The sequence below is a fragment of the Lissotriton vulgaris genome, chromosome 9, assembly GCF_964263255.1.
Source record: "Lissotriton vulgaris chromosome 9, aLisVul1.2, whole genome shotgun sequence".
Lineage (NCBI taxonomy): Eukaryota > Metazoa > Chordata > Amphibia > Caudata > Salamandridae > Lissotriton > Lissotriton vulgaris.
This window is the reverse complement of record NC_141697.1, coordinates 477,333,361-477,351,690: the sequence shown is the minus strand read 5'-3', so window position 1 is coordinate 477,351,690 and position 18,330 is coordinate 477,333,361. Positions and strand designations below refer to the sequence as shown.

General features: G+C 45.4%; 1 protein-coding gene across 1 annotated transcript in view; it reads left to right on the top strand.

Annotated features, from left to right (window-relative positions):
- SYNE2 (spectrin repeat containing nuclear envelope protein 2) overlaps positions 1–18,330 on the top strand; it is a 1,750,628-nt gene that overhangs the window by 1,540,732 nt on the left and 191,566 nt on the right. The window contains exon 135 of the mRNA XM_086937933.1: positions 6,476–6,601. Coding sequence (XP_086794059.1) covers positions 6,476–6,601 — 126 coding nt within the window. The remainder of the gene's footprint in view (positions 1–6,475; positions 6,602–18,330) is intronic.

Sequence of the window (18,330 nt, the reverse complement as noted above, 5' to 3'; positions counted from 1 at the left end):
TTTTGTAGCTGCAGAGGGGCTTCCGGACACGTATTTACCCACCCAGCCACCACGGTACCCAAGCTTCCTGGCCTTTGTGTGGCTGAGGACATGGTATGCACAGATCCCATGGTGTAATCGACAGAAGTCGGGCTGGTCCACCACTACCCCGGCAGCTGCAACCTCCAAACCCCTGTAGAATGCTGCAGAGGTGGCAGGATATGACATTACCTGCCACACTGGAGGTCTATAACAGAGACTGCTGGGTTCTTCAGATTGTCGAAGGGGCTACTACCTCCCTCATGACTACTCCTCCATCTATGCCACTCAATTATGACAGGCTGATGGATAACTATCTCTTCTTGCTCCCCCAGAAAGTGACTGCTTTCTTGGCCTTGGGAGCCATAGAGAGGGTGTAGACACCAGACATAGGTTGTGGTTGTTATTCCTACTACTTTCTGGTGCACATAAAGGGCAGAGGCCTTCATTCTATCCTAGACCTGTGCCCCCTCAATTTCTTCCTCAAAAAGGAGAAGTTCAAGATGCTCACGCTCACTTAAGTCTTGTCTGCCCTGGACCCGGGAGACTGGTTGGTAGCATTGGACTTGCAGGACGCATACTTTCTCATTCTTGTCCTACCTGTCCATAGGGGTTACCTGTGGTTCGCGGTGGACCATGAGCACTTGCAGTTCGCTGTGCTCCCTTTTGGGCTTACCAATGCCCCTGTGGTGTGCACCAAGGTGATGTTGGTGGTCGCAGCTCATCCGAGGCTATCAGAGGTGCCAGCCTTCCCTCTTATCTCGACCATTGACTGTTGAAGGCAGGCTTGCCCCAGGGTGCCATCACCCACCTTCAGACTACGGCGGACCTCCTGCACTTTCTAGTATTCACTATCAAGGTGCTGCAGTCTCACCTTACGCCCTCTGAGGTTTAGTTTTGGGCCTATCTTCCTGAATGGCTATGATACCGATGTTTAAGGCTCTATCCTGGATTTCGGTGGCACTGACTCAGGCTGCTGGGCCTCCTGCTTCCTGCTTGTGATACATGCCTAATGACATGTGTGGGCTCTGCAGTGGGACTTGATGTTCCAGAAGGCGCAGCATCAGGGGAATCTCTCTGACACAGTCCAGATCTGAGAGGGAACTGCAAAAGATCTGCAGTGGTGGCTAACGAACCACGATTGGGTCAGCAGCAGACCCCTCTCCCTTCCCCAACCAGGTATGACAATGGTGACAGATGCGGCACTCCTAGGATGGGGCTGCCATCTGGGAGAGGTGGAGATCAGAGGCCTGTAGTTTCCAGTGGAATCTGCACTCCACATCAACCTACTGGAGCACTGGAGGTCTGCCTGGCATTGAAAGCCTTTCTACCCTTCATCAAAGGAAGGCCAGTGCAGGTGTTTATGAACAATACCACTGCCATGTGGTACTGCAACAAACAAGGCAGGGTGGGGTTGTGGACCCTTTGTCAGGAGGCCCTGCATCTCTGGACATGACTGAAACATCAGGGTGTATCCCTGGTGGTTCAACACCTGACGGGTTCTCTGAACACCAAGGCGGATTAACTCAGCCGCAGATGCTTGGCGGATCATGAGTGGCATCTCCATCTGGAGGTGGTGCAAGGTCTCTTTCAACAGTGGGAAGAGCCTTGGTTAGATCTGTTTGACACTGCAGAGAACGCACAATGTCAACAATTTAGTGTGCTGTAATTTCCCAGGCGGCTCTTGTTCAGAGATGTTTTTCATCTTGCATGGAACTCAGGCCTCCTGTACACCTTTCCGCCAATGCCACTCCTGCCACAAATTCTCGAGAAGATCAGGAACGACCTGTCCCAAATCATCCTTGTGGCTCTGGACTGGTCTCAGAGAGTTTTGTATCCCAAGCTGTTAAACATGGTCATCGGTCCTCTGATCAGGCTGCCCCTTCAGGAGGAACATCTGTTGCAGCAACAGGGGAGGGTTCTCCACCCGAGCCTGTCAAAGCTCCACCTTCATGCACGGAGACTGAGCAGTGACAGTTGACAGCTTTTGACCTTCTGGCCGAAGTCTACAATGTTAGTCAGTCAGGTGTCCCTCTAAGAAGAATGTATACACTTGCCGTTGGGGCAGGTTTGTGTCATGGTGTGCAGAGACCCAGTTAGACTCTTTCTGCTCCTCTGGCTCAGGTCCTTCTCTTTATCCTTTCAGTTGCCCAGTAGGACTCTGCTCTTGGCATCTAAAGGGCTATCTTTCTGCCATCTATGCCTTTCTGCTGTTGCCAGATCAATCATCCCTCTTCAAATCCCCTGTTGTAAATATGTCCTTGAAAGGTTTGCTACACATGTTCCCACCTTCACCTTTCATCATGCCTCAGTGAGACCTTATTCTTGTCCTAACTTTTCTGATGTGCTCTCCCTTCAAACCATTGCACAAATGTCCTCTTAGGCTCCTTACAATCAAGACGACTTTCCTGGTAGCAATAACATCTGCCCAGAGGGTCAGTGACCTTCAGGCTTTGTCATCCAAACCTCCGTACCTGAACATCTACCCAGACAAGCAGGTTCTTCGCACTAGAGCTACCTTTGTGCTGAAAGTTGTCACTCCTTTTCATGTAGGCCAGTCCATCAACCTATCTACCTTTTACGCTCTGCCACATCCCTTTTAGGAAGAGGAACAACTTCACCAACTGAACCCAGAAAGAGCGTTGTCGTTCTACCTTGACCATATAAAAAAGTTCTAAGTGGACTAGGAACTATTTGTGGGATATGTCAGAGCGAAGAAGGGAATAGCCATGCAAAAACAGATCATCTCCTATTGGATCATGCTATACGTTAAGGTCTGCTGCGATTTGGCCAAGAAGCAACCCCCTGAGGGTTTGCATGCTCCTTCCACCAGAGCTAAGGCTGCGACCACTGCATTAGCATGTGAAGTTCTGGTACTGGATATCTGCCAGGCAGCAATGTGGACTTCTCTACACATGTTTACAAAGCATTACTGCCTGGACAGTCAGTGTGGGCTTTCTGATGTGAAAATTTCACAGACACACCGCCAGGGAGGTATTGCTTGGGTATCTATTCTAAAGTAAGGAATCTGCGGCTAGAAGTCTCTATCAGATGAACAAGTTGCTTACCTTCAGTAACCCATTATCTAATAAAATCTCTAGCATCAGATTCCTTACCAACCAATGCATTTTCCCTGCTCTGTGAACGGATTTCTAGGGACAGGGATGTTGCCTTTTCAGGACCCTAGTTTTCCACACAAGTGGTCTTCGTAGCTCCACACTACTGACGTGGAAAGTTGCAAAAGGAAACTGATGTCAGCGTACTATATATCCACAACGTGCGTCACTTCCGCCACAGTACCCGCCGCCTCCTACTGGCGTGCAGGGGTACTGCTCACCAAAATTTCCGCCTCCAGGCTGACGTCTGGGGATAATTCTAAGGTAAGGAATCTGCGTCTATAAAGAGTCTCTACCAGATAAGGTGTTTCCCAAGGAAAATAACTTGTTTGTCAAGTGCAGACAGTGCAAGGTGCAGAAAGTGCTTGGTGCGTAATAAATATTTACAATTTTGACATATATTTTAAACCAACTCAGGGTGTCATAATCTTGTACTGTTTTAAGGCCTCTATTTGAGTCAAACTACACAAATGGCAACCCTGAGCTTATGTGTGTCGACATTTTGACCCTAATGGATTTAAGCCATGGGTCTCTTCAGGACAAGCCCATCTGTTGCATCACCTTGGTTGAAGACATTGCTTATAAATTGAGTCTGCCCACTTCACCATGTCCTTTTTCCGGTGTGGATCTCCAGTATGGTGTTTCACACAACCTGTGTAAACCTGCGAGCCATCGGTCACCGTGAAATACTGTGTATAAAAAATATCTGAAAGAGACACGTTAGTGATAGATTCCTTACCTCAGAATATCCCCAGGCGTCAGACTGGATCCAGAAATGTTTGCGTAGCAGTACCCTTGCGCGTCGGTAGGCGTCGTCTGTGGCTCCGCGTCCGTCGTCGGCGTCGTGGGTGCCGTGATGACGTCGTCGGAGTACTTAGACGCCGCCTCCGCGTGCTGACGTCAGTTCTTCTTTTTTCCGCGCCAGCAAGCGCGAATCTGGAAAAAGCAGTACTTCTAGTCACTTTTTGACTAACTTTTTGGATCATTTTGATCATCTTTTCGAAGTCAAACGACTCTGATCGGTGCCATAGGGATGCCTGGATTTAAGCACTGCGAGGATTGCGACCGCACGATGTCGGTCACAGATCCTCACCGTCGGTGTCTACTTTGTCTCGGCATCGACCACGACGACAAGACCTGCCCCGACTGCCGGGCCCTGTCTTCGAAAGCCAGTCGGGAGCGGTCCCTCAGCCGACTCGAACTCCGGCAGTCGGCCCCGCGCCGCGAGAGGTCCCGGTCCCACGGGAGGACGAGGGGCAGGTCGAGGGGTCGGAGCCACCACAGCTCCGAGAGTCGGCACCACTCCTCTGGGTCGAAGTCGTCGTCAGGTAAGAAACACTAGAAGTCGAAGAGACGTCATCGCTCTTCCGACTCCCCCCCGACCCTCGCGCAACGCGGCCGGGGGTTCGGGTGACACCGCCCACGCGGCTCCGCCGGAGACACGGGCGTCGCGGCCTGCTACACACCCTCCGGTCCCTGGGCACGACGTGACGCCAGGGGATATCTAGCGGTTCCTCATGGCCATGAGGAATCTCTCTCCTCCGACGGGCTTCCTGAGGCCTTCGGGCCCAGCGGACCCGTCTGGGGCCCTTAGCGGGTCGGGGGCTTCGGCCCCGACGCCGTCGAGTGCTTCGGCCCCGGCGCCGCAGGGCCCCATGGTCCCGACGCCACTGGTGTCTTTGGGCCCGGCGCCGCAGGGCTCCACGGTGACGACGCCGCCGGCGCCTTCGGGCCCGGCGCCATAGGACCCCACTGGACCCGCTTCGGGATCCGGGTCGTCGCCGGTGGACCTTACGATCCCCCCGGCATCGGTCCGCCAGGTGTCACCTCCGGCGCCGCCCTCGGGCGCTGCCGTCCCCGATGCCTCCCTCGCTCCGGCGTCGGAACGGCGCCGCTGGGCGTTGCTTTCGCCGCCGCTTGGGGAGTTTAGCTTCTATGAACCGGCCTCATCGTTTGATGACCCTGACTATCAGGGGATGGGTGACGAGGAGTATTGGGAGGTGTCTTGGGATGCATGATAAAATTGTCCTGTGCTTGGCACAGGTGGCTAGTGAGCTGTGAAATCACTATGCCAATTCCACAGTGGGACATATTCACTACCTAATCTAGTCTGTGCAAGGCCAAGTGGTTCATAAGCATTTCGGTCCAAGCTTGCGTGGCTTATCAGCATCAAAATCCCTGGAGACTCCTAGTCTTTTTCCTCAGCATGACATACCTGTAGCTTATATGTATACTTGTAGGGCTGGTGAGGTGTAAGGTGGCTAGCAGGATTTTTATTAGCTCCTTCAGAGCATGTCCTTTTCTCTAGAGAGACTGCTGAGCTATGCATGAATTGTCCCCATCCCATATGAACACTGAAGAAACAGAGGCTACCCAGTATTCCACCAAGGGACCTCAAGTGACCTGTCTTCCTATGGTAATAATACTTCCACAGGTTGTATTATACATACAGTGTCCTGGAACAATAACTCATTCTTTAAAGTAAATAAATAAAAGCCTCTATGTAAAAATAAATACATAAGTCATTTACAAAATCTGCAAAACAGGGATTCCAGGCACCCTGAGTTACACATACTGGAAAATGCACTCAATAAAGTGCAGAGAATTTTTTGGAAATGGCAATTGAATACTGGAGGAGAGGAAACAAATCCTGTCTGTATGGGTGATGATTTTCAGGATAAAATAAATGTCTGTTTATAGAATTCTGATATCACAGACACAGTCTGTGTGTACCCGTTGATGTTTCAACCCTTGTGGCCAAAGTCTGCAGGTCATCATAGGATGAGGCAGAGGGGCGGTAATAGTGGGCACTTTATATAATTAAGGAAGGATACTGCGTTCTGTGATAGATTAAATCACAGTGGTAGACAAGGAGGGGATGCCTCAATACCAACAAGTGGAGGTGTAGAAAAGCAGGCCTTTTTTAGATAACTGCTGGTCATTATTAAAGGATTAGTGGTTATGAGAGACGTCAATGACGTATTACAGTCACGGTCTGATATATCTGTAATATGTGAGTTTAAGTACCAGCTAGCATAAGTCATGTGGATATTTCATGTTGCCTCAGAGTTTCATGGTCATATTCTACATACAGAGGACCGAGGGCCTGATTTAAAAAGAGTTTGGTGGACAGGGTACTCCATCACAAACGTGACACATATTCTGCCCGTTGCATTACAAGGGCCGCTGGATGTCCTTCATGTTTGAGACGGAGTGACTCCTCCACCGAACTAAAAATCATGCCCAGAGTAATTTTCAATATACAAGTTGGCTAGTGTTTCACTACAATTTTGACTACATGCATATGTATTACATTTGCAACTTTTCCCTTCTAAAATCAGACCTGGCACACCTGTGAAAATCGGATAATAGAGATGGGCAAAGAACTGCAGCATCCGAAGGTCAAATTAAATGAGCCACTCCCAGAGCGACATGACGACCTGCCACAATCGAAAGAGCTCTATCAGGTAAGTATATGTGCATGCACTGCCGGAAAAGCATGACTCGTCTCTTGAAGGACTGGGTTCTGCCAACACATGGTTATTGCAGTTGATCTGCCTGTTCTTTTCAGTGGCACAGTGTAAATTGTTTAAGAGTAGACAGTGTGCTAGTTTCTGGTGAAATCTCATTAGCCAGCCATTGTTATGCTTTCTGAATGCTAATGATGTAACATCATCTGCCTTGATTGTTTTCTCAGAAGGAGACAGTGTCATGCACATCATGATGATGGGGGCTAACAAACGTTTCTGTCTTAGATATGTGGGTGAGGTGTATATTGTAACCTCAGCTAGTTGTCTAGTGCGGGTGTGAAATCTAAGCAACTGCAGTGCCAGAAAACCCTCACTGATGGGCACCTGCCTTGCCCAAGGTCCTTGTTAGGTCTGTTTTGTGATAGCGCAGTTCTCAAACAGACCTGTTGTTAACAATGTACAAAAAGTGGGCTTTTGAGTTGACCCTTCTAACCATACTTTTGCTTTGATCAGCCTCTAACAGCCCTTTGCTTGACACTTTTTTCCATCACATCTTGGCTCATCCCAGTGGAGTTTTCATCTGGTCACTGAATGCTCTTTGCGGTTTGGGTGTATCCATCTGGCCCTTGCTCGAGTGTTTGCACTTATCTGCATGAGGCACTACTTTACATCTATGACCCTCTCTGCTCTCTCCTTTTGGCTCTCTTCCGTGTGACTCACTCTGTGTGCTAACTGTGCATTAAAACTAAACTTATTCATTTTGAACTCCATGTATATCTGTTGGATGGCCAGTCCGGGTGATATTTTAGGGGTCCCTCAAATTATTTGGCAGGCAGAACTATTCGTGTTGCCTAACACACCTGGTGTCGTGGACATCATAAAAGTGGGGTAATATAGACTTAAGTAGAAATGTCATGTCTGTCATATGGATTGGTCTTGGAGCTTCAGATTGACACTTGTGCATCTAAAAGGTGTATGGGTCATTAAACAGCGTAAAATAACCCATTGGGTTTGTTCCTGTGCTACAGGGAGCTGTATGTTATTTAGCGGTCACAGCAATTAATCCCATCAGGGCACGCTCAGTTGTTCATTCTTCTGAGGCCAAACAGTGTGTTCCATCGAGAAGGATACTAGCTCCAAGAGACAATTCAACTTGCAGTGTGTTCTATGCAAATATTTTATAACAATTATATAAAAATCTTTTATAATAATAATAATAAGAATACTAATAACACCAATAAAATGAATAGTATAACACTACTAATTAATATTGTTACTATTAGTAGTGCTGCTACTACTAATATGATTATTCCAGCTATTATTACTATAGCAATTGATCACCAAGCTGCCACACTGAATGGCTTCATCCACTGTAAATATACATCTTGCATAGGACTAATCCTTTCACTCACTATTCCTTTCCATAGGCTGAGCCTTAGAGCAACATAAAGAATAGTTAAACACCTAATGTGAAATGAAAATGTCCTCTAATCCACTGTACAAACGGTATAGGATATAAAATCACAAATCTTGCAAAGAAAGTCAGTGAGATATAATGATTGCTGGAAACAGAAGTATTTGTATATTATATGGTTCAAGTAACTGTTTATTGAAAAATAGGATTTGATCTCAGTTCTTCATGTGTGGTGGTTTCGACAGGAGGTAAAATGTCCAATGTACTTGGTGTGGTTTGCTGTAGGCTTCATTGGACAGGTCTTTCAGGAAAGGTACGTTATTCCAGACAACTTGGTGCCTCTGGGTGGCCAGTAGGGGTAGAGCAGCACAATTGAAAGGCTGATACCACTTGATTATAGATGGGTGGAACATGCCTGTCTGGGTAGGCTTAGTGTGGATTATTACACACAGTTGCCATTTCTAGGATCTCAGAATGCATCTATGGACATAGAAAACAGCACAGACCACTGTGGGGTGCCCACCGCTTCACCAATCCTGCACAGGACAAAATTCATTTTCATTGATCTCACAGTAGTGCAAGAAGGGATGGAGATCCACATCCATTGTGCCTGGCTGATTATCAGCCACTTGGGACAGCCTAAATAAAGACACCAATTTTAATGGGTCAAAGGACCGTTTATTCTCAGTGGCTGTAACATGAGCTTGAAGGTGAGGTTTTGCTGGCCGATCAGAATGGATGTGGCTCATGCCTTCCTAAAGTGGATTTCTGATTCCTGACTGTGGGAGTAGCCACGTGGATTTGCAATGTGCCCTCTGCAGGTAGGGTGAGTGAGGTTCCGTACAACCAGTGCAATGCAGACCATTGGCTTTCTTCTCATCATTTACCAATAGGTTGACCAGATTTTGAGAAGCAAAAATGAGGACAGGCCAGACACAAAGGTAGGACTAACGTCTTTAGTATTATTTCTATATCTGTTCTGTCTTTGGCATATATAAAGACCAACAGCGGTCGCCACTAGGTAGTTATAGTTAGGACCTATTTTCCATAGGAAAAGCATTTATTCACTTGCCTATATCTTTGGCGCCATTTGATGAATCTTCACGGAATTTTCCCAAAAAGTGCACTGTTTATTCTAGTTGTGCGTGGAATGTTTTGGGGTGATCCGTCAAGTGGGAGCCGAGAAAAAGGTGGGGTCAAAAAACGTGCATTTCCCATGTTAATTTCCATAGGAATTATAGACATGACTACAGCTCGAAGCGCTGAACGGAATTGCACCAAATTTGGCAGAAAGCTAGATGTTGGTCCTGAAAACGACCTTTTTCAGAATTGATGTAAATCCATTCAGAAGTTTTGAGATAGTAAAAGAAATCCAAATGTGTAAATCTAGGGACGCGGATCCTTCGCGACGCCTACGCAGAGCTTTGCGAACCCTCACGCCAGGAGAAGTTCTGTGATTGGCTGGCCACAACCTGTGGAGAAAGTTGAGGCTGCAATTTTGTAAACAGGGGCCTGTGACCTGGAGGGCGGAAATATAGATTGGAAACTCTAGAAGGGGTCAGGGTCCTTGTATCCTGACCACATGGGTGCATTGTAGGGTCTCTGATGGACTCATGAATATGAAAATGGCCCAAAGTGTTGTTTTGTCCCACGTGATTGGAGTTACAGACCCATTGTGAAATTCTGCGTGGCCCCCATGAAGTGTTGCAGTGGAGTTGCAAATCTTGCTGTAAAAAAATATATACAGACACACTCATTCACACAGCAATACACACAGTAACAGACTCACTCAGATGGTCATGCACCCACTCACAGACCCACTCCAGCACTCATGCACGTCTCACAGACCCACTCATGCACCCATTCATAGCCCCACTCATCCACTCACAAACCCACTCAGATTCACACACCCACTCATAGACCCACTGAGACACTCATGCCCCACTCACAGCCCTACTCAGAGACTCATGCACCCACTCACAGACCTACTCAGACACTCATGCGCCCACTGACAGACCCACTCATGCACCCACTCATAGACCCATTCAGAGTCACGCACCCACTCACAGTCCCACTCAGAGACTGATGAACACACTCACAGACCTACTCATACTCATGCACCCACTCATAGACCATCTCAGACATTCATGCACATCTTACAGACCCACTCAAACACTGATGAACCCACTCACAGACCCAATCAGAGGCTCACACACCAACTCATAGACCCACTCAGAGACTCACGCACCCGGCCACATACCCACTCAGAGAGTCACATACCCACTCAGAGAACCACTCAGAGATTCACGCACCCACACACAGATACACTTGTGCACCCACTCATAGACTCATGCACACACTCAGAGACTGCCACACCCACTCACAGACCCACTCAGACACTCGTGCATCCACTCCCAGACCCACTCAGTGGCTCACGCATCTACTCACAGAACCACTCAGAGACCCACTCATAGACTCACACACCCACTCAAAGATCCACTCAAATACTCATGCACCCACTCACAGATACACTCATACACCCACTCACAGACCTACTCGCTCAATTGCAATCATAGACCAACTCATGAACGCTCTCACTGATGCAGTTAGACACTCTCACCCCCACTGAAAAACCCACTCATGCACTCACTCACAGAACCATTCTCTAAAAAAACAAAGGTTAGAGGGACATTATAGTTAGGAAATGACACCAAAAAAATTAAATTCACATAAAAAACTAAAGGTTACAGGGGCGTTATAGTTAGGGAATAGAAATAAAAAAAACTTGGGAAAGTAAATGTATGTGTCTTGTAAATGTATGTGTCTTGTAAAGCGCACTGCTGCCCTGAGGCGTCGTGGCGCTGTAGACCTCTGGGGAACCCGTCCTGGCTATCCCTGTGAGATGGTCCCTACTGGGTATCTCCAAGGTGAAACCAGGCATCCCCGGCGAATGTGGGGGGCCGTTGTAGAGATGAGGCAAGCTAATGCCCAGAGTTGCTGAGTGTGATCCCTGGTTAGAGTAGGCACCGAGGCGAGAATTATTGAGTCCGCTGACCCTGGTCCACAACCCTGCCGCGTCGGGAATTGAACCCTGGTCCCTTGCCGTTCTCTGCTTCAGGGTCTGCCGCCTCTAACCAGTGAGCCACACCACTCCAAGTCAATGAAAATAACGTAACAAAGATAATAGGGAAGTTATAGCTAGGAAATAGAATTTTTAAAAACTTAGAAATTCACACAAAAAAAGGTTACAGGACTTTAAATTTAGGCTCATATTTGACTTGCACAAAACCATAGAAATTCTACAGTTATAGTTACCTGAGCTAACTATAACTCACGCCCCCGCAACACACTTCTTATGACCTCACATATTGAGTCACTCTTGACATGATCAATGACAGCACTGATAGCATCTCAAATGGCAGAAATCGTCCCAGGGAGGTGGGCGGCCGGGGCCAAAATCGGCTTGGGAGGGAGATGTGTGTCCCTCATCCAGTTTATTTTGAAGGACAGACTCCGGAGAATTGGGTTCCCAGGGCCCAAATCGGCCAATGGAGGGGTGCCGCAAGGCCTCATCCCCTACCTATAATCGGCCAGGCCCTGGCACCCCATCCCCCCAAATATGTATATAAACCCCCCGGTATACTCAGGAAGCATAAAGATAAACAAGAGCGGAAGATAGCTGCCACCATTTTGTGGTTGAAGTGGTGGCAGCCGATCAGATCTCAGCAAGAGATCTGTCAGGTCCGTGGACCCTCCAAGTCCCTTGAAAGTCATAATCTTTTTTCTTTAATTACTCCAAAACTACAGAACAGGTTTACAACAAATTTCAAAAAGATATCATTCTGGACCAAGAGCTAGCTCTCTGACAAATTTTGTGTCATTCAGTTCAGCGGTAAAGGTTGTAGTTATGTCTAAGATCCCTATGGAAAATTGCGTGAAGAAAAAGGGTTTTGTACCCCCCCTTTTCTTAGCCCCCGCTTGATGAATCACTCCAAACTTTTCATACAACTGAAGGGAGTGGCAAACTAGTTTTGAAAATTTCATGAAGATTCGTCTAACAGCGCCAGAGTCATTAGCAAAACAAAAAATGCCTTACCTATGGAAACTAGGTACTAACTATAACTACCTACTGGTTTTATATATATATATATATATATATATATATATATATATATATATATATATATATATATATATATGATATATATATATGATCAAGGTTCGAGTAGGACCAAAACGCGTCACGGCAGCGGTGCTGGGCAAGAAAAAGCAATAAAAAATATTCAGCACGAATTGCGTTCGCCTCATCTCTTTTGGAAAAGAATTCCAGTGGTGTGAGTCCAGTACAAGGATATATATATATATATATATATATATATATATATATATATATATATATATATATATATATATATATATATCCTCAAAGGCTTGCTTTTTGTTGGGTTTTCTGGCGCTTCTGAGGCTGTGAAATACCAAATACAACAGAGCCATGCTGTTAAATTATTCCGATACTTCTATACAGAAGTTTGTCGCACTCACAGGTCAATCACAGTTCTTTATTTTCTTATTAAAGAATCCATACAAGCCAGGACCAGACAAAGACCTGATGCGTTTCGGTCTCACAGAGACCTTGTTCATGGGTGCACAGGCGGCATTTTGAAACCAATTAAGTACAGTTCTACGTGTTTCAACATCACTTCCTGGTTATGCGCATGCCATTGTGGGAGTTTAGTCCTCTGTGCAATGGTTAAAAACATTTACAAAACGATTTAGAAAAAAGTGTAATGTGCAAATCATGTGCAATATTATTTAGAAAGAGAAGGAACAATGCCATTATATTCAAAAAGACGCATCTGTATCAACCACATTGATGTAGTCAATTGGTCTTGCGGTTTTTACTTGAGCAACTTCATTTATACATTGAATGTTCCACATTAACCTCCACTGTGGGTGAGACCAGCAAATAATGCAAACCATATTTTATAGGGTTACTAACCTATTTAACAATCATTCGTAAACCACTAGTTATGGTTGTAAAAAGTAGGAAACTCCTATTAATATCTAATCCTGGGTCGGTGTCACTCAAAAATATGCTATTCATTCTTATCAAGTTAATTCATTCTGCCCACCAGTGGGTAAACACCTTGAGTATTATTGACCAACCAGTGCAAATTTGACAGTCCTCTGTAAACCGGGACTTTTCCTTGGATTCCAGGTCACCCTATTTACCATACATTGTCACGTTCCTGATCCAGGGCTACCGAAAACCAGCCTACAGGCTTAACCTGTAAGGGCCACTGAACATATTTTTCTTTTTCTTAGCTGTTCGTTTTTTATCTTCCGAGCTACATGTTATGATTACATACAAGTATCCTCTGTTTGTTTTGAGAGACAATAGATTTTCTTTATCTTCCTCAAAATTCTGGAATATGGCCAAATGCCAGGGCGTCAGAATGTTATGATTTCGTTCTTTTTCATAACCTTCAGTTCTTGGCCGCTGTGCTGCTTGAAAGGTTTTGTTTAGAAGCATTCGAGCTGGTGCATCATTCAGCAGGAAATGTCCTCTCCGAGAATTTTCTTACTTCCAAAGAGATCTTTCCATAGTTTAAAATTAGCTACATTAGAGCCTTCAGCAGTTAACCTCAGAGATGCTGGAAAAAAGTAAAAAATTGCAGCGGTAATTGGCCGAAATTCGCTCTCTGAAAGAAGCTAGCCATCTGAAATATAATTTCACTCTTTACATTTTGGTTGCCTGTTGTGAATCATACTCCCACCTGAAGTGAAGGCGATAAAAAGAAAATAAAATAAAAATCCTGAAAAAGGGATAAAGTCGCATAAAACGCTGTGAAAAAAATGATAGAGAAAGTTGTGCAAAATGAGATGCAAACATTTGTGTGCCTGTTTTTAGTGCCTGGACTCATTAGAAAAGCGCGAGTACAGATTACTATTGTTTTTAGGTTGACACCCACCACCGGTTTCTCCTTGTGGGGAGGAGTTATTGCTGAATTGTGACTGTGAACTAGCAATAATAACCAATGGTGTAGCTTCTAGATGGGGGGGGGGGGGGGTGGTTGGGGTGTACACCCCATCCCACCCCCAAATAAATGTATTTTCTTATTAATTGTTGGGTACAGGTGCTTTCTTTCAGTCTGGTATGGTGAGGTGTCTATCATATTTCACCAGTGATTTTTGCATACAGTCAGTGACAAAAACTCACACACAGACACTCTCATCTCTGTTTTGAAAGGCCAACAAAAACTTTATTTTACCAAATATTGTGTTTCTTTCATTTAGTGCTCCTATTAATTCGTATTCCTCTCCCTTTCCACTGCTTCTTATGTTCCTCTCATGCGCCCTGCTTGCCATATCATTAGTATAACATTATATGCCAGAGTGATGGTCGGGAAACCTTATGCCCCCCCCCCCCAATCCTACTGACCAATCTACACCTCTGATAATAACGTGCTCAAAATCAGTCACTAAAACAGTTCCACTCATTAGTTTCTATTGAATAATCAAGTGCAAAAACACACGCTCCGCGACATAAACGTTTTTATGCTCGCGTGCATTTCCACCGGCCCTTACCACCTACCTAGGAAGGAAGCCTCTTAGTAGAGTCTATGTTGTCATTTAAAGTCAGCAAGGTGTGCAAGCATCATGCAACCAGCTACCTGTCTGCGACATTACATACAACATTTTTACATGAGCCCTGAAGTGACCACCCAGCGACTTGTTTGGAACATAGTGAAACGTATAAATGAATTATTAAATATAATAAAATATAGTCCACTCTGTAAGTCATGAAAGTCGGTTTAAGTCCACTTTATCTGTTGATTGTTGGCAGTATTGTATTGTATCCTTTGTTTTGTCGCAGTCCAAAAGCACTTTGCAGACCACTGGTCAGTGGCTCTGATTCTTTGGTGCAAGGGTGAAAGAGGGGGGTTTGGTATTGGTGTCATGCAAGATGCCCAGAGTGTGTTCCAAATTTAGTGCAGCGCCATTTGGCATGTTGTGGAAATCAGTGGAGTGTGAGGACAGGTGACACGCAGTCCAGGTAGTTGCTTTAGAAGTGCTTGAGAACCTAACTGAGCCCAAGCTGATTAGTGATTTGTTCTGGATGTTATGACGAGAACACAGGTACATTTAGTAGGTGGGGCAGTATATACCCGCCGCCCGGTAGCATCTGCTGTATGTTGTTTTACCATGTGTAAATAATAGAGTCAAAAAAATATGGGTTGATTGTCACTGATGGCACCACGATGGTGAGAAGGCAGGAGTTGCCTTTAATAATGTTATTTGTTTAACATTTTTATAGGGCTTTACCACTCCAGGTGACTGCTGGTGAACGTCCGACTAGCAAGCAATCTAGAGTCCAGTTCTTTTATAACAAAATTGAAAACAATAAATAGTAAACTTACAATGAAACTCAGAAGTGTGACATCGGGGTGAAAAATTCAAGTAAAATGAGGTGCATTGTTTCCTGTAGAAGCAAGGGAGGGAGGTGTCCAAATAAAGTATAGGCTTACCAAAGTTTAAATTAAAAAATGTTGAATTGTACCTGTTTTCCTAAACTAAAGGAGACAATCTTGGCACCTATGGCCTTTTCTCAGAGAATTCCACAGCTTGAGTGCTGCCCCTGAGAATCTTTATGATGCAGCCTAATAGTAATTGAATTTTCTAAATAGAAGTAATGGATAAGCTCTACATCAGGGGCTTTTTGTGCTACTGAGATATTCAGTGCAGGTGTGAGGAGTGGCAGGTCTAGACAACGTATTATTTTTAATATGATGGAACCCAATAGAAAATCAGTTCCAGTGTCTGAGGGACACCGCTGACTGCAAGTGCCACCTCCCTCTTGTTGGGTTGAGGTGGGGCACGCGGGTCGGCGCAGTGCGGATGTGGACCTCGTCCACCTTTACTCCGTCTCACCCTGTCCACAGAGGAGCTACAGCCAGCAGTGAAGTAGGGTGCATGAGTACGGGCACAGCAAATTAAAGAAAAATATTTTGGGTTTTCACGTAACTCACTTTTGACCTTTGGAGTGCCAGAAAACGCTTGTTCCTTTAATGAGGGGTCTATATCGAACTTATTATTTGGATGTGCACAAAACATTTTTAGGTCACACACAGCTTTCTTCTCACTCATACTTTGGGAGTTGGTTTTCGTTTCCGGTTCGGAAAGTCCAGATGATGAGAAAGTGAGCAAATTGGTGCGTACCTGCCAACTGCTCCCCGGATGTTGCTTACGTGAGGCACTTCCCAAACACATCACATTTCTTTGTGTCTGAGCACTGTAAGTACCACCTTGGGAGGTCGGACCTGTGTTAACTTTTCTAAAGATACACATAGGGGTCTAAGCAGGGTTTTAAGTGGGCATGGTCTGTCCACGTCTGAGCACTGGCAGTTATTTTCAGGGGGCCTCGAAACGGGACTCTATCGGGCTCTATTTTCGGGCCTCGCAGAGGTAGTCTGTTTTCTTTCTTTTTTTTTCTCTCAGCAAACTTATTTTGCTCTAGCTGGAATTGCCTGGCAAGATCCTGAGGCCGCTCACCTTTGTGCACTCTGTAGATCCTTTCATGCAGATTTTTATCATATGATGTGGGACTGTGAGGAAGTATCACAGTTTAGGACAGAAAGTCCTCTCTTTAATTAATGACTTTTCCGGCACCTATCTCCGAGTCATTCTGAGTAAAGCTTTGTTTTTTGGGTAAGTTACCTAGAACTGAGGATAATAAAAAAACTTGTAATTTCATAGATTTAATGCTTTATTTTTGGTAAGCATAAGATTGCGATCCTGCAACTAGCTTCCAAACACACACGGCCGCACCTGAGTACTTCACAGGTCTTAAAAGACGATTTGCTTGTTAATGAGTCTTTGTTGTTTTTTACCCCTTGGCAGAGCCCCTGCAGCTCCACTCTGCCTATTGCTTGAAGAATACCCTCTCCCCCCCCCCCCCCCACCCCCTCGAAATTTGGCTCTACTTGTGCCTCTGGGGAGGGTGTATGGTGTATCCATACATATTTTAATTTAAACCACGCCCCTACTTGGATAGGCCACACTCCTTTAGGAGGTTTGCACCGCCCCTTTTACAGCACCCCCAGTTTTGTTTCCCCACTTAAAGCCCTGGGTCTAAGAATAGATATCAAACCCTTAACCGCTGACAGAGAAAAATGTGGGGTACCCTTGAAACGCTTGACGCCTGTTTCCCTTCACAGATCCTCTTTGGTAAAAGGCAGGTCACCCTTGACAAATTTACCGACGCTGAGGTTCTCCACATGCTTCAGGCTGGTCCTGCTAGGAACCCCCAGCTGGGAGATGCATGCCCTATTATAGTAAATTTGAGACACTTTAGTATCAATGTTATAGAGAAGACAAGAAATGGTTAAATCGGACTTTGGGAGGGCAACGGCCCGCACAGGAGGCCTGCACTGCCGGGAGTTTTGGACCAAGGGTGCGGCCCGGGCCCAAATAGGTTTTTTTTTGGGCTATGCCTTTGGTCTGGTGGGTGGGGTATAAATGCAGCCATCTTGTGCTCCCTGTAACCATTTTGAGAAAGGTGACACGGCAGCCTTCTTTGGACCAAATTTATGCATATTGCCGACCATTTTAGGTGTGAAGTCTTATGTTTAATGTTGAAATATAAACCATTTTTACAAGCTGCCTTCCTGCTGTTACTTCTCTTCATTACCCCTGAAGCTGAATGAAGGAATAATCGTTTCCGCCTTTTTAGTGTGGACGTGCCTTCAACCCCACTCTTTCTGAACATACCATCCCGAATTCCAAAGGGCAGTCCATTGTTGACAACACTTTATAAAATAATTTTTACGATGCCCAAAACAATTCCTGATTTCATTCAACAGCTCTGAACTTGATTTTGGATGTTTCCTTTATAATTCTGATCCATTTTTAGAGGTGGCTTAGAGACAGCTGTAGCTGTTTCATCAGCTGCATGTAATAAACAAGCACTGGCGTTGCCAATAGGTCTCGCAGTAGGAAAGTTGGAGCTATTGGTTTTGTAAATGACATTTTATATTTATATATCGTTATTGGCATTGTCAATAACAATATATAAATATAAAATGTCATTTACAAAACCAATAGCTCCAACTTTCCAAATGCGAAACCTATTGGCAACGCCAGTGCTTGTTTTATTTCTGAATAAGAATGCCTATGAAAAATTCTGAATCAAAAATGCAAAACGAGTTTTATATAATTGTATGCAAGCCAGGCCAATTACCCTCCCGAAAATGTGTCCCATGCAAAGTTACTTTTAAATACAGGAACACAACAGGCTGTGGCACGCATTCAT